Source organism: Rhinoderma darwinii, chromosome 12 (assembly GCF_050947455.1).
Source record: "Rhinoderma darwinii isolate aRhiDar2 chromosome 12, aRhiDar2.hap1, whole genome shotgun sequence".
NCBI lineage: Eukaryota > Metazoa > Chordata > Amphibia > Anura > Rhinodermatidae > Rhinoderma > Rhinoderma darwinii.
The window spans coordinates 30,434,298-30,451,789 of record NC_134698.1 but is presented as its reverse complement, the minus strand read 5'-3'; the positions used below and the strand labels follow the sequence as shown (position 1 = coordinate 30,451,789).

The window sequence follows — 17,492 nt, the reverse complement described above, 5'->3', positions numbered from 1 at the left end:
ATCTTTTTTCACAACGTTAGGAGCGATTTTGGTTTATGCTAATGAGCTGTCTTAATGCCCAAGTGGGCGTACTTTTACTTTCGACCAAGTGGGCGTTGTACAGAGGAGTGCATGACGCTGACCAATCGGCATCATGCACTCCTCTCCATTCATTTACACTGCACTAGCGATATAGATATATCACCTATGTGCAGCCTCATACACAAGCCCTAACATTACTACAGTGTCCTGATAATGACAACACATGACCATCCAGCCTGGATGTCATGTGTACTCAGAATCCTGACACTTCTGACTCTTTTCTGTGAGATTTACAGCAACGGATACGAAATCTCGTTTACCTCGTAAAATGCGCAGAAAAAAACGTGTCAAATACGCGCCGTGTCAACTGAAAAGTCATTCACTTCACTTTCATCATTCTTAGGGTATGTGCACACAATTAAAAAGTCTGAAAATACGGAGCTGGTTTCAAGGGAAAACTGCTCCGGCTTCCGATTTTTACGGCCTGAAAAACGGCAGAAAATAAGCCGTGTGCACAAGTAGTGTTTTCGGGCTGAAAAATCGTAAGCAGAACGCATACAAACATCTGCCCATTGATTTCAATGGGAAATACGGCGGTCTGTTCTGACGGGGCGTTTTACACCTCATTTTTTTAAAAACTGCACGTAAAAAGACGCCCGCGAAAGTGCATGTCACTTTTTGGGACGTTTTTTTGGAGCAGTTTTTAATTTACTCTATAGAAAAACGGCTATAAAAAAACCGCAGCGTTTGATTAAAAAACGGCTGAAAATCGGGTGCTGTTTTCCCTGGTTAACGGCTCTGTAATTTCAGACGTTTTTTTAGTAAGCGTGTGAACATACCCATGGCCTTTTGGTGTGTCCTATAGCTTCTGCCAGCTGCCATTTGTACAATCACTCCCAAAATGGCAGACTGACCATGCTTAGCAATTTGAAGACGCCTTTTCCTGGCTTGTAGCCAAAAATAGGGAGGGGGGATTAGATTCCCTCCCACATTTACGGCAACTGTGTCAGGTTGCTTTGCCTTATTCACCTTGCTGTAATTCTGGGAAGTGCTCCCTCTGGTGGCCAACATAGGAAAATATCAAATTATTATTTAATTTGTAATACTTTCCACCATGTGGAAGAAAAAAAAATACAGTAAAAAAAACTTTTAAAGCATAGCTAAACATTCGCAAAAAAAATTGTTTAAGCTACTATTATATCCCGCTGTGAATACATTACTCCTAGCAATTTTATTCACTTCAAAGTACCTTTTTTGCAGCTTTTTTTATTTTTTTTGTGAAACCGTCCATCTATTTTCTCACACTTCCTGATTCTGGCCAGTTACTAGGGGCATGTCTTGCTGTGTGTGTGATGTTACGATCTGTCTGTAGCTTTCATGGGTAGTGAACTCTGATTATAACTACAATACTGTGAGCGTGCACTGAGCTATGCACAACACATTATATACAGAGATGTAAATATCTCTGCACACTCCAGAAGAAAGCAATCAAATTTTTTCTTTTCAATTTCCCTGGCAAGTGCAGGGAAGATAAGACCGGACGGCAGAGTGATTGGGTGGGGGTGTGGGACGGACGGACGGATGAACGGACGGACACAGCAGTCCTAGTCTTATCTGATGCTAATTACCATCTAAGATTAGTGTCCTGACAGTCTTTGCCGGAGAGAAGGGGGAGAATCATGCAGGCACAGAGACCAGTGCACACAGCCTCTTCCATGCGCTCTGCTGCTAGAGAACTGTGTAGTGTATAGAGGCAGTGAGAGCTTCCTGCCGTCATGATGGGGGCGTGCACATCTGACGTCCGGATGGGGCCACCACCCACCTGTACTCATAGGCAGCAGAATTTGTACACTGATACATTCAAACGGTGTACGGATTTCTGCTAGCAACAGGAGAAATACAAGAAATAAAATGTGGTAGAAAAGTGTCAGAATGGCCATTTAAAACACATATAACACAAAAAGGAGCCCAAATTCATTAATAAAGTGTATTACAAAACCTATTTATATTACACATGCTGCTAGAAAATAAAGTTGATAGAACGTTTAGTTACGCTTTAAAAAATATAATAGAAATAAGTAACTTTAAAAAAAATAAAGGTTCAATTCGCGACACATTCCCTTTAAAGCAAAGTAGAGGTGAAATTTACAATTGTTTTTTTAACACACAAGGTTTTACAAGAGAAACGCAACTCCATATTGGCCAGATTCTGCAGTTTTTAGAAAGATGCCACATATGGCCCTAGTGTGCTAATGCACTGAAGCACTGGCCTCCGAAGCAAACTAGCAACTAGTGGATTTTGGGGCCTCCTTTTTATGAGAATCTATTTTAGGCACCATGTCAGGTTTGAAGGGCTCTTGCGGTGAAAATGCCCCAAAAGTGACCCCATTTGGGAAACTACACCCCGTAAGGAATTCATCTAGGGGTAATAGTGAGCATTTTGACCCCACAGGTGTTTCATAGATTTTATTAGGATTGGGCAGTGAAAATAAAAAAAATAGTTTTTCTTCAATAATAGCTTAAGGAGGCTCTGTCACCAGATTTTGCAACCCCTATCTGCTATTGCAGCAGATAGGCGCTGCAATGTAGATTACAGTAACGTTTTTATTTTTAAAAAACGAGCATTTTTGGCCAAGTTATGACCATTTTTGTAGTTATGCAAATGAGGCTTGCAAAAGTCCAAGTGGGTGTGTTTAAAAGTAAAAGTCCAAGTGGGCGTGTATTATGTGCGTACATCGGGGCGTTTTTAATACTTTTACTAGCTGGGCGCTCTGAAGAGAAGTATCATCCACTTCTCTTCAGAACGCCCAGCTTCTGGCAGTGCAGATCTGTGACGTCACTCACAGGTCCTGCATCGTGTCGGCACCAGAGGCTACAGTTGATTCTGCAGCAGCATCAGCGTTTGCAGGTAAGTAGCTACATCGACTTACCTGCAAACGCCGATGCTGCTGCGGAATCAACTGAAGCCTCTGGTGCCGATGTGGCCAACACGATGCAGGACCTGTGAGTGACGTCACAGATCTGCACTGCCAGAAGCTGGGCGTTCTGAAGAGAAGTGGATGATACTTCTCTTCAGAGCGCCCAGCTAGTAAAAGTATTAAAAACGCCCCGATGTACGCACATAATACACGCCCACTTGGACTTTTACTTTTAAACACACCCACTTGGACTTTTGCAAGCCTCATTTGCATAACTACAAAAATGGTCATAACTTGGCCAAAAATGCTCGTTTTTTAAAAATAAAAACGTTACTGTAATCTACATTGCAGCGCCTATCTGCTGCAATAGCAGATAGGGGTTGCAAAATCTGGTGACAGAGCCTCTTTAAGCTCAAAATTTTTCATTTTCTTACCAAATAAAGAATAAAAAGAACCCCAACATTTGTAAAGCTACTTCTCTATAGAGTACGGAAATACCCCATATGTGGTCATAAACCTCTGTTTGGGCACACAGCAGGGCTGAGAAGGGAAGGAGCACCATTTGCCTTTTGAAGTGTAGATTTTGCTGGATTGGTTTCTGTGCGCTAAGTCACATTCGCAAAGCCCATGTGGGACCAAAATAGTGGAAACCCCCCAGAAGTGACCCCATTTTGGAAACTGCGCCCCTCAAGGTATTCACCTAGTGGTGTAGTGAGCATTTTAACCACACAGGTGTTTTGCATAAATTAGTGTGCACTCTGTTGGAGTGAAAACTGGATTTTTTTTTTGCATAGATATGCCAATATGTGGTGCCCAGCTTGTGCCACCATAACAAGACAGCTCTCTAATTATTATGCTGTGTTTCCCGGTTTTAGAAGCACCCTACATGTGGCCCTAATCTTTTTCCTGGACATTGGACCAGGCTCCAGAGCGAAACAGAAACATGCGAAGTTGAGGCCTAATTTGGTGATTTACAAAGTATTGGTTCATAATTGCAGGGCTCTGAGTAGTGAACCCATTTTGGAAACTACACCCCTCAAGGCATTTATTAAGGGGTGTAGTAATCGTTTTCACCCCACAGGTCTTTTCCATAAATGATTGCGCTCAGGATGGTGCAAAGTACTAATTGTAATTTTTCCCTAGATACTCCCTTTCAGTGGCAAATATATTGTGCCACTGGAAACACACCCCAAACCTTGTCAAAAGGGTTTTCCCGGGTATGGCGATGCCATATGTGGAAGTAAACTGCTGTTTGGGCACGCTGTAGGGCTCAGAAGGGAGGGTGCGCCATTTGGATTTTGAAACTTGGATTTTGCTTGGTAGTAGTTTTTTTTAACGTTTTACTGGTAATTTAGTTTATAATGTGGGGGGTACATGTAAGCCGGGCGGAGTACATCAGGGGCATAGTCAGGTGGTATAATTAATAATGGGGTAAAAAAAAAACAATAACATAATCAAAAGATGTGTTTTACGTTGTCAAGCGATCCTTTCTGAACAGGCCAGTGTCTCTCACTAATAAATGGTTTTATTAACCCCCTTTTTGTCCACACTCGGCACCTTTGCAGTTTGGAGAATTTTGTTGGGAAAGTGTTGTCCTGGAGTAATACGGGCACCCTCGCTTCCAGCAGATGTTTGGGTCCTACCCTTCCTGGTTCCCTAATCTTAGGGCCTTGATAAATCGCTTTTTGAAACCGAAGAAATGTTCCCCTTGGGCCTGCACAACTGCATATTTTTCTTTCCTGACTTATTGGAGCCTTAAAGGGGTTTGTATGAGATTAAATGACTTTGTGTTAATGCTTGTAATCTATAAATGTGAATACAATATACTTTTTCCAAAGTGGCCCGGTTTCCAGATCCTGCCGTGGGGTACTTGACGGGTGATGTCCCTCTCTGCACTGGCTCTGACCGGTGTGTTGATCAATTATTTTTCGGGGTATACGACACGTCACTTGTGAAGTGCCGTGTATGGGCTGTTCTGTTGTAATGCGCATGTGTGGTCCCTGCTGTTATCTCGAACAGCTGGCACCGCGAGAACAGCAGTGACAGCGCATGCGCGTCACGGGCAGGGCAGCAGAACAGCCCATACATGGCACGTCACAAGTGACGTGTCGTATACCCGGCAAGGTATTGAAGATCAACACAGCGGCCAGAGCCTGTGCAGAGAGTGACATCACCCGTCAAGTACCCCACGGCAGGATCTGGAATCGGGGCCACTTTAGAAATTGTAAGTATATTACAAATGTATTTACGTTTATAAATTACAAGCATTAACAGTCATTTCATCTCTGACAAACCCTTTAACTAATTTATTTTTTCATAGACTTAGTGGCATGAGGGCTGTTTTTTTTTTTTTTTTGCGGGACGAGCTGTAGTTACTATTGGTACCATTTTGTGGTACATGCGACTTTTTGATAACTTTTTATCCTATTTTTTGGGAATCAAGGTGACCAAAAACCAGCAATTCTGGCATAGTTTTTTTTTTTAAAGGTTTTTCTTACGCCGTTCACCATGCGTTACATGTTAACTTTATTCTGTAGTGCCAGTACCATTCCGGCGATACCAAATTTATAGAGCTTGTTTTTTTTATGTTTTATAGCTTTTTGCACAATAAAATTACTTTTGTAAAAATAATGTATTTTTTTTTCTGTTGCCATGTTGTGAAAACCATAACTTTTTTAATTTTTTCGTCGCCGGAGCTGTATGAGGGCTTGTTTTTTGCAAGACGAGCTATAGTTTTTATGGGTACCATATTTGGATGCATGTGACTTTTTGATCACTTTTTATTCCAATTTTTATAGGGCAAAGTGACCAAAAAAACAAAATTCTGGCGTTGTTACGTTTTTTTTTCACCGTTCACAGCGTGGAATAAATAACGTAATAATTTTATATTTCAGGCCGTTACCTATGCGGCGATACCAAATACGTATGGTTTTTATTTTTTCAATAATGGAAAAAAGGGCGATTGTGTTTTATTTTTTACAACTTTTTTTGACACTTTTCTTTAGTCCAACTAGGGGACTTGAAGGTCCAACTGTCAGATTCTTTTTCTAACACATTGCACTAACTATGTAGATCTGTCAGTCATTCACTGACCACAAGCCGATTAGGATTCGCCTTCGGCTGGATGTCCGCTGTAACATACCGCTAATAACGCCGGCTCAGCTCCTGAGCCGGCACTATCTTGCTGGCGGCTACGGAAACCTTTTAGGCACCGCCTCTGAGCATGGCCTGAAAGTCTTCCGTACTAGGCATCCCGGAAGGCCAGTGTTAGGCATACGGTTGCCTCTGCAGCTACCGGCACCCCAGCAATTTCATTGCTGGGCTGCCGATGAGCTGCAAACGCCTTAAATGCAGCGATCGCTTTTGACCGCTGCATGTAAGGGTTAATGGGGGGGATCAGAGCAAACTTCGGTCCTCGCCATTACCCCAGGGTGTCGGCTATAACATGCAGCCGACACCCAGGGATGGTGGCACCGACTCCGCTTGTGAGCCGGTGTCCACCATTTGTCGTTTGGCTACGGCAAAATGCGGGAAGCACTGGCTTTCCATTTCTATATGACAAATGTCGGGAAGGGGTTAAATGGATTTAAGTTTTGATTTTATGTAATGAATCTGATCAAGTCTAAATTGTTAGTGGAATAAAAAAAAAAGACTAACTTCTACCCGCACGATTACGCAACTGTACGTCCTCACGAAAAGTTACTTCCCACACCAGAAAGCACAATTACTGAGCGGTTCCCGGTGCACACCGTCCTAATGGATAGTGTCCGGGAGGTCAGCAGTCTCTGACAGCTAAATCTCCACTGTTGCCAGCCAGCGGTCAATCGCCGCGACCCATCGATAGCGATAGCCGCATTTAAGGAGTTTGTAGCAGATCGGCACCCCCACGACACAGTTGCTGGTCGTGCCGATGATTGGCATGGCAACCAGAGGCCAGACGATGGCCTCCGGGTGTGGCAATCAGGACCAGCCTTGGGCTGGTCCTAATAGGCTTCCTGTCAGTGTCACACTGACCGCTATAATACATTACACTACGTAGTGTTAACACAATCATGGCCCAAAAATATATTTGAAATTTGTAATGGGTATATCAACCATTCGGTTGACGGTAAACATTCTATGTCAGGACTCCTTCAATGCATCTCGGGACCTGAGTGATGCTTATTACCATGTTCCAATACACCAAAATTCTCAGAAGTTTCTCAGAATCACAGTACTCATGGATTAGCATGGTGCCACTTGCCGTTCCAAGCGCTACCCTTTGGTCTGTGTGCAGCTCCCAGAGTATTCTCAAAGATCATGGCCAAGGGGACTACCTTATTACGTTTAAGAGGCATCCAGATTGTACCATACCTAGACTATTTTTTAATTCTGCTCCATCAGTGGTGGTTCTTTTAACACATCTTCAGTTCATCCAAAAGGCCTTCACCAACTTAGGATGGCTAATAAACTTAGAGAAATCTCTAAAACCGCTATAAGCACTTATCCAGATGGTACAGAACACCTGAGTTCTTACGTGCACATAACATGGCAGATTCAGCGAATTGTTGGAGATGCATAGCGGACATTGGAACATACACGCACACATATGGTGGTCCTGCCCGATTATTACTCCCTTTTGGGAACAGGTTGAAGGAATGATCAGGCAGATCACTGATACTGATTTGGTCTTATCATTTGATATGTGTCACGTACTCTCTGCCTGCGGCTCCCTTGGTCTCCAGGACATCGATAGTTGCTCGCTAGGGCGTCGCCTGGCAGACTGAGGCAATCTGCAGCCAATAGGAGCTCAGGAGCGTCAGGCCAATCAAAGCCTGGCTGATGTTCCTGAGCTCCCACCCTCTCATTTAGTTCAGCCTGGGATAGTTGGCCTTTGTCTGTAATTAGTTTTTCCTTTCCTGGTGCTTTCCCTTGTTTCAGACAAGCGACTTGCTTTTTGACTTCTTGTGACCTGTCCTCGGCTGGACTCCTGACTTGTTTGCCTTCTGACTTTTTTGTTTTTTCCGCTCTCTCCCGGTTTGACCCTGCCTGCCTGACTCCGCTTTTTGCGTCCGGACTTGTTCGCGGCGCAATTGCCCTGCCTCTCCCTCCGTGTACTTCCCAGGTTACCCTTTGTTATTTCGTACTGTCTGTCTTATTTGTTTGTCATTTTCACTTTTACCAGTAATGGGAACACCGCCCAGTTGTGCGCCGTCGTTTTTGGTCGGGTCGTACAAGTAGGTAGGGACAGAGGTTTGGGAAGAACAGGGACCTCACTGTTTACTGTGTATTTTGTTCATGACAATATGATTTGCTTTCTCTAAACCTTCTGGAGTGCATAAGCCTTCAAAACGTAACTTAACCACACACTCGCAGCGACGAAAGCTCTGATACCGCTTTATTGGTTGCAGACTCAACCACCCTCTTTGCAAACTTGGTTAACTAAAGTTGCTCAAATCTGTCGATTTTTGAAGAATTATCTAGTTGGGCTGACAGACGGCATGATACTTTTCTTAAAATTTGGCAGCCTTGGGTTGATTTCCAGATTCTGACACCGCAACCATCTACCCCATAGGAATGGACTCCTCTAATTTACCTTACTTTACAAGATGCTTTAACCCTGTTCTCTTTTGTATGACATCTGGCAAATGGGGTAGATGTGGATCCTCTCCCATCCCCCTGTTCCTGCTTCCTTTTATGTATCCCTGCCCATCCCTTACCCTCCCTTCTGACAATGCTGTTGGGTATATAGCTTCTCTCATGTGACTGTTGCATATAGGAGTTTTATCTATATTGTACTTCATAAAGGATTCTACTACAATGCTTTTATACTTACCTCTACACCTGCAGTAATGTCCTGACAGTGTTCATATACCTGTGCGTTTTTATTTTTATGTTCTCAGATTTTAATTATCTCAATTGTTCATTTTGATTTGTGATGTTGCAAAGAGCAAAGAAATATAAATAATGTTTAAAAAAAAACAAAAAAAAAACCCCACAATCTCTGATAAACCAGATTTCACGTTTCCACGAAGTCTCTCTTCAGTTACCATCAGAGATGCAATGAAATTGTTAGGAGTACTGACATCCACAAATCAAGCTGTATTGTGGGCCGAGGCCCACTCGAGTTCTCCAGAATTTTCTTCTTTCCTCTTGTGAAAAAGAACCAGTCCTCCTAGACAAAAAGATCAAGATTCCATCAAGTCAAACTCCCTGAGCTGTAGATGATCACAAAGAATCTCCTAAGAGGAGTACCATGGACACCAATGCCACCACAGTAGCCTATCTCAACAGACAAGAGGGCACAAGAAGCCACAATCTTTCAGGTAGCAGCCCAGATATTTTGTTGGGGGTGGGTAAGAATGTTCCGTCCCTAACAGCAGTTTATCTCAAGGGAAATTAAAACGACATGGCAGATTTCCTCCGCAGTGAGGCTCTGAGAGGAGTGGAAACTTAACAGGGGAATCTTTCAGTCGATATGCAAGAAGTGGGTGATACCTGCCCTAGATCTCTTTGCCTCCATAAGAAATTTTCTGGTGCCAAATTTATTTTCTCTGGCAAGAAAGGACAACCCACTGCAAATAGATGCCCTTTGCAAACCATGGCCAAAAGATCTTCTGTATGCCTTTCTTCCCTTTGCTCTAAGGCCTCATGCACACGACCGTATTTTTTCACACCCGTAAATACTGGCGTAAATACGGGTCCGGTGTCACACGTATTCCACCCGTTTTGCACCAGTATTTACGAACCCGTGCTCGTAAATATGGGTCCGGTGTCACACGTATTCCACCCGTATTTACGAGCACGTTTTTGGCAGCAAAATAGCACTGCACTAATCGGCAGCCCCTTCTCTCTATCAGTGCAGGATAGAGAGAAGGGACAGCCTTTTCTGTAATAAAAGTTAAAGAAATTCATACTTACCCGGCCGTTGTCTTGGTGACGCGTCCCTCTCTTCACATCCAGCCCGACATCCCTGGATGACGCGGCAGTCCATGTGACCGCTGCAGCCTGTGATTGACCTGTGATTGGCTGCAGCGGTCACATGGCCTGAAACGTCATCCAGGACGTCGGCCCGGATGTCGAGAGGGACGCGTCACCAAGGCAACGGGCGGGAGACCGGACTGGAGGAAGCAGGAAGTTGTCGGTAAGTATGAACGTATTTTATTTTTATTTTTTACAGGATAGGGGATACATGTCTTGTTTATGGCAGAGCGGGGAGATACCTCCCCGCTCTGCCATAGTTTTCATTGTAGTCCCGGCGGTAGTTACGCCACTGGGCTGTGGCCTGCAGACCGGGTAGTCCCCTGACCTCGCCTCACCTCGCAACGCTCCCGTAATCACGGGTGAACACACGCAGCCACCCATGATTACGGGAGCCCCATAGACTTCTATGGGATGCCCGTGCCGTTATTACGGCATGAAATAGGGCATGTTCTATCTTTTTTAACGGCACGGGTACCTTCCCGTGAGCAAACGGGAAGGTACCCGTGGCTAACAGAAGCCTATGAGCCCGTTATTGCGGGTCGTAATAACGACCCGCAATAACGGGTGTTTTTACGGTCGTGTGCATGAGGCCTTATTCCCAGGATTCTAGCCAAGATCATCATGGAAAAAACACATGTCATCCTGATCGCTCCCCTTTTGACCCAAAAAGACCTGGTTTCTGCTGCTTACTGGACTATGCCACTTCAGGGTCATTTGTCTCACGGGCCAATTCATCATAGTTGATGAATCAAGGGGTTAAGAACAGCCTGGAATCTGAATGTTCTCTCTTGAAAAGTAAGGGGTTGTCTGATAAAGTTTCCACTCTGCTACTTAGTCGTAAAGAAATAACTTCCAAGATCTACCGTAGAAAATTGAAAACCTTTCTGACATTCTCTAAGGACAAATGGGACTACTCCACCGTTCTGTCAGGGACCGCTGACCTCCTGGTTCCCGGACACTGTCGGTTGGGACAGTGTGCACCGGGAAGCACGCAGTAACTATACGTCCTGGTGCGGGAAGTAACCCCTCGCCTGGACGTACAGTTGCGTTGCAGGGCAGGAAGAGGTTAAAGCACCATCCATCCTTCTTACCGAAAATGGTTTCAAATTTCCACGATCATCAGGAAATGTCTTCCGTCCTTTTGTCAAAACCTGGCTAATGAGATGGAAGAAGAATTCCACAGGTTGGATGTTCAAAGAGGTGTGTTATCTTCTCTACAGGGAACAGGAATTTCAAAAGCCTGATTATCTACTTCAGTTCCCAGGGAAAAAATAAGGTGTTGGTGCTAGTAAAATTAATATTGCACGATAGATAAAATTTGCAATTTCAACTTTATCAAATTAGAGATCTTCCTGTTCCTGAGGGACTGAAGGCCCATTCCACCAGGGCAATGACCGAATCCTGGGCCTGGGGAGGCCTCTGCCTCCCTTGAACAAATTAGTACAGCGACTTGGGCGAATCCAGACCCTTTCTTTCGCCATTATAAACTAGAGGTTGGTTCTAACAGTGACATTACCTTCCGGTGTAAAGGTCTATCTGCTGTCCCACCCGGTCTTCTCTGTTAATCCTCCTGTCTGTGCCGCTGTGGAGGTGTTTTGCGGAAGGATAACTACTCTTACCGGTAGTTTGAGTTCCCGTTAACCTCCACAGCGGCACTGGATCCCCTGCCTAATTGGCACTATAAAAAAATGTTTCTCTGTCATGTAGATAAATGCATAATGTCTATCTTAATAAATTGTGTTTTGAACCAATATGTTTCCCGGGTAGTAACTGAACAGGTAAGAGGAAGGAACCTTTTATGGAAATACGCCTTGTTGTTTCCTGTCCCTTGGGGTGGGGGAACCCTCCGGTCAGTGATGCTGTGGAGGTTAACGGGAAATTAAATTAATGGTGAGAGTAATTATCATCTTTTGCACCTTCAAAGTGGTAGGCATGTTGTGTAAATCAAATGGTACAAACACAACCTTGAAATAAAATGTATTTTTGGGGTAATGCAACAAAACAGGAAAAACACCAAAGGGGGAACAGACTGCTCAAGCAAAAATCAGCTTTATTTTCTGGAGCAGTGTTATTGTATTCTAATGGAATTATATTGTTGTTACTAGTTTCCTGGTATATGCGATCACTGACTTTCAATGGTAAGTGTTGGTAACCATTGTTTTTACTTTTCTGAATGGAAACCTCAGGGTGCGCTTCACCACACTTGCAGATGGAGGTTGCCTGCAGACTGTTGCACACTAGCTTGTTTGTTTTATTTGCACCATTAGCCCGTCTCTATCTTTTAGTAGCCTGTAATAGATCACAAAGTAGACCGCATATAAGGTATATTGTGATTGATTTTATAGGATTCAGATGGTAACTCTACCCTACCTGATGATGCACAAGGCAGACTAGATGAAGAAGAGAAGACTTCTTCATGCCATGTTACACACAGACGTGGTCGGGGTAAAAAGGAAATCCAAGTTGATTCCAGTCCAGAGAGGGAGAACAAAATGAAACTCTTTCAGGTACTATGTGTTTTGTGTGTTTGAATAGAAAAAGTATTAATGTCCGTCTCCAGACAGAAAATGAAACTCCATTTTGTCAGATTGAACCAAAGCCCCAAATCTTACTTCGAGCCAAAAGCTGATGTGAACAGGCCCTATGTTCATCGTATTCCATGGTAAAGCTCCCAGTATATATGCCAAATGTATCCATTGGCCCCCCATTCACCCGAGGTATGCCAAAATAGCATCCATTTACCAAATGCCAGGCCAGTATTCGCTGTTTTTTTTTCTGTTTGTGGTATGGAATAGCATAGTAGGCTACACAATTCCATGCAAAGGTATACAGTAAAAGGTAAACCTTTCTTGGATCACCGTTGATTTAGTCTACGCAACTAAGCTAGTGTTGGGTTGTTAAAGGGTGTTTTCCAGGACTTTAATATTGATTGGCTAAACTTAAGCTAGGCCATCAATATTTCATTTGTTTTAATCGAACTTGGTAGAATGAAGGGACTGCAGTGTCCCAGCGAGCACTGCTCCCTATTAATTGTTTACACAGGCAACCATATGTACGACACTGTAGCCACATCCCCATATTCTGCTAATCGACGGAAGTTCTGGGTGTTGAATATTGATAACATATATCCTTGAGACTAAATTCTGGAAAATGGGTAGATCATTAATTTTTTTTACTTGTCCCCCTAGGAGACTTCATCCAGCGATCGTTGGACCGCTTGCATGATATACGGCAATACTAATGTATTGCAGTAAATCATGATACTGACACACACTCCTATGAAGCCCTGCTTAAGGCACCGCTTCATAGGAATACAAAGATGGCAGACCAGGGGCCTTCATCAGGCTGCCATGCTAACCAACAGGGCCCTTGCACTGTTACAGGGGGCACCCCCCTTTTTCTAGCCATTTAAGTGCCGCCGGCGCTATTGACTGGTTAAAGCCTGTGAGCCTGTGTCGTTCTCCCGATATATATACTGCGGATCTCTGGATAGGGTTTAAAGGAAGCTGTCAGCAGTCTTGAGGCCTCAAAACTCCTGGCAGAGCAATATAGTAGAGGGTTAGAGTATTGTGACTATACCTCTTTGTCTCAGTCATGCAACAAACAGCAGGGAAATTAAGCAACTTGTAAGTGCCACTGAGGTGGGACTTGATGTTAAAATGCTCCTTGGTTCTCACTGCACTCTTGTCAGCCTCGCCCCTTTGCTCTGAGTGACCGCTCTGTCTCCTGATTGGCCACTAGAGCAGTCACTCAAGAGAGTGGCACTTGCGGTGGTGGAATTAAACCTCGGTTTCTTGGTCATGCAATTTGCATGACCGAGAGAAAATGTAGCATTACAACGCCCTCCCCTACATCTTGCTGTCCACAGTCTTGAGGCTTCAAAACTGCTCACAGATTTCCTTTACCAAAACTCAGCAGCTGTCTATTCCCTGAAATGCCCTCTCCAACAAGGGTTCAGAATACCCTTCCTATGGAGCTACTTTCTCATTACCATGCAGGTGTTGTCCTCCATGTTCCTTGACCAATGGTTACCTCTGCCCATTAAAACAGGACAGTGACTGTCCACTTAATGGTTGTCAACCATGGACAAACCCATTTGTCTATATCAGTTTAGCCAGAGCCGAGAGATGCTGCAAAGGATACTCCTGAGGGTTCTGGAGGACTCGGCGCAGTTGTGTATTAAAGAGGCTCTGTCACCAGATTATCAAACACCTATCTCCTATTGCATGTGATCGGTGCTGCAATGTAGATAACAGTAACGTTCGTGTTTTTTTTTTTTTTTTTTTTTTTTTATACTGTCATTTTTGGCTAAGTTGTGAGCAATTTTATATTTATGCAAATTAGCCTTTCTAATGGACAACTGGGCGTGTATTGTGTTTTTAGCAACTGGGCGTGTTTACTTCTTTCACTGCACAATCACACTGTGCTGTCGATCACGCTGGGCTGGAACAATGAGAAGTGTATGACGCTGATTGGTCAGCCTCATACACTCCTCTGTACAACACCCAGTTGGTAAAAAGTAAAAACACGCCCAGTTGTCTATTAAGAAACTCATTAGCATAAATCTAAACTAGCTCATAGCTTGCTCAAAAATGATCGTTTTTCAAAATAAAAACCACTGCTGTTATCTACATTACAGCACCAATCAGATTATGTAGGAGATAGGGCACTTATAATCTGGTGACAGAACCGCTTTAAATGGTTCCCCATTGACTACAATGTGCACACCGTAATACTACAGAGTCACTGCATGGTAAATGTGAACTGGCTGCCAGATTGGAGCTGGTCACAGGATTTCAGGTCGGCTCAAATTGTGAGGGTTTCCAGCAGCCGTACTGTTGGGGGCGCTGCCTCAGGAGCTTGTCCTGGTGTGTATGTAGCAGAGCTGCAGAGACTGTGTATAAGAAACCGCTCTAGTACTTCAACTGACCGGTTTAGAAGACCTCTATTTCTGATCCTTGCTACTGGTCTTCTATTCAAATGAATTTCTTACCCTGTACAATTTTTTTTGCCCAAGTCTTTTACTCAATCTGTCAACGGTTTTTAATTTGAAGCTGACTTGGCAATGTTAATACGGTACTTTATTTGTTAGTACTGTTTGTTCTTTTGTATTGAAATTCTAAAAACAAAAATATTCAAAAAGTGCTAGAGCAGGTTTTGTTTTCTAGAAATAATGTGACCTGCAATGATTCTAGGTAGAAGAACCTGATACTACCCGCTTATACTAAAAGGCCTCTCGGGCTTTGATATTTAGAAAGGTGACTGCAAAGGCTAATATTTACTAATCTCTAGGGGGATGGTGCTGAAAACGATGTAGAGGAAACTTCTATTCCTGCTTCTGGAAGCACGCTGCAGAAGCCACAAAGAACCGACGATGAGACTCGGGAGAATACAGCAAACACTGCTGAGATAAAGACAAGGAGGCGAAGTATGTAGCTGCAAAATGACATTTACTGTCTAGTCTATCATTACATCAATAATGTAACTGTAGGGTCCTCTTCATATCTGCGTCATGATTTCAGTTCATGACGCAGTGCCAGATGCATCATACGATGGGTACCACGGCAGCCGGCCCACCCCCATTGACTTATAATGGGGGGTGGGGTCCATCATGCTCCCTCGCAGTGTCCGTCATTCTGACAATTTGTAAGGAGCCTTCGACAAATTTTATTATAGATTTCTCAATCTGTATGAAAACAACTGCTCATTTTCCCTGCTTCATAGAAATAACAGATCATACTTGTTTCTATGTTAATGGGGGAGTCGGGTACAAATATGAAAGTTGGGGAGCTGTATACTTACCGTGGGACGCACAGATCACATAGAGATCAACACAAATTTACATCTGATCCCTTGAATGAAAGTTGTTACACGACAGTCTTTAACTCCAGGTAGTCAAAATGATGTCCCTTTTCAACGGCATTTTAACTTCAAGGGTAACCTGTCAGAAGTTTTGAGTTTCGTGTGAGCGCTCAGCCGCTTAGTCTCTGTTCGGCTTTTTCCGGAAAGCCGATGTAGGGGCTCGCCAGACTTCCTATTGAGTCCATACACCGCTACATTGATTTTCGGATAAAGCCGAACAGAAACTAAGCGACTGAGCAGCTTTGTTTTAGCGATTTGGTGGAGGTCTCGGTGCTTGGACCCCCACCATTCAAAAGTTCTGACATGTCACTAGGACATTTTAGAAGTTTGAACGTTTAGTTACCCTTTAAGTTTATTTATTCATTCTCCTAGAAAACCCCTTTTAAATGGCCTCTATCATATGCCATAAATGTTTGATAAGTGAGGGTACGATTTCTGATACACGTATACGTGGCCACATCTGTCGCAAGTGGGGAAAGGTCGCCCTAAGGTCACCTGCACACACTGCAAATTTATTAATCTGAATGGAACTTGCAGAAATTCATGCATATGCTGCAGAGGCAACCCCATTCAGATGCAACATGATCTGCAGCTTGTGCATTCCATAAATGTCTTTCATGAAATAGCCCCTTTCGCTGTTGCAGTTTTCATACTTTTGCTGTACGTAAATAATAAAATAATTTTACCTCCACACCGTTTTATTTTTCCTGAAAGCCGACACCTTACACATTTGTAAAATGCAACCAAATACTTTACACTCCTGGGCGCATTCATGGAATTTTGCATCAAAGCGTAAAACATTTTGTTAAAAAAAAAATGCATGAAAATTCATATTTGTGTCTGCCCAAAGCCGAGCCTTAGATCAACATACCCTCCTAATAATAAAAGTACAAGATGTGCAGAGTTCAAACATGCCACTTATGCCTGTGTCTGCATGCAAATATCTTCACATTATATCCAGAGCTGAATAAACCAAAAATATTGGTGATCCAGGTGGCATTAAGCACCGGAGTCAGAAAGTTGACAAATGGTCTGATAATGCACTGGGGTGATTCGATCTGTAACTGATCATCTTCCCTCTAAAGTTGGAAAAAGACAGACACCCCCACCCCCTCCTTCCTAAATGTGACAATCCTAGAACATATATATTCTCTCTCATTGATAAGAGGTGGGGATTACTTGAAGGGAAGTTCCTGTCACCCTTTTTGGGTCACGGGAGGCTGTAAAAGGGGAAACGTGACAGTAACAGGTTGATATTCTTTCCTTCTATCTCATGCAGCATCCCTCACCCACTCCCTTACAGGTAGAAAGAACCCTCAAGTTCAACTTTTCATCTTTCTCCCTGATTTCAAATAATTGCTTCCTCCCAAATTTTGCAATTGAAGCTTTGAGCCTGGTATCACTTAAAAGCTAAGATTTGAGCTTTAATATGATACCAAGATCTAAAGTCATGACACGATTTCATCACTACACACAAGCACACGTTTTATGAAAGCACAAATTAAGGAGAAATTTTGTGTTCGAACCTCTTTTTTATTTTTTATTTTAGGTAAACGTAACCCCTCTTCTGGTAAAAATCTTGTCGGAAAGATTCCGAAGAGTGCTGGTGTATCCAAGGCTGGATCAAAGCCCTCAACACCGAGTAGGTCAAACACCCAACATTAAAGTTTTCCTTACTGTAATAAATATTTCTATCATTAAATGTATTATTGATCTGTGTTCAACATA

The 17,492-nt window shown here is 43.3% G+C and overlaps 1 protein-coding gene across 1 annotated transcript in view; it reads left to right on the top strand.

Annotated features, from left to right (window-relative positions):
* NUSAP1 (nucleolar and spindle associated protein 1) overlaps positions 1-17,492 on the top strand; it is a 62,353-nt gene that overhangs the window by 18,404 nt on the left and 26,457 nt on the right. Inside the window, exons 3-5 of the mRNA XM_075844760.1 lie at positions 12,248-12,409; positions 15,195-15,330; positions 17,314-17,406. Of these exons, the coding sequence (XP_075700875.1) occupies positions 12,248-12,409; positions 15,195-15,330; positions 17,314-17,406 (391 nt within the window). The remainder of the gene's footprint in view (positions 1-12,247; positions 12,410-15,194; positions 15,331-17,313; positions 17,407-17,492) is intronic.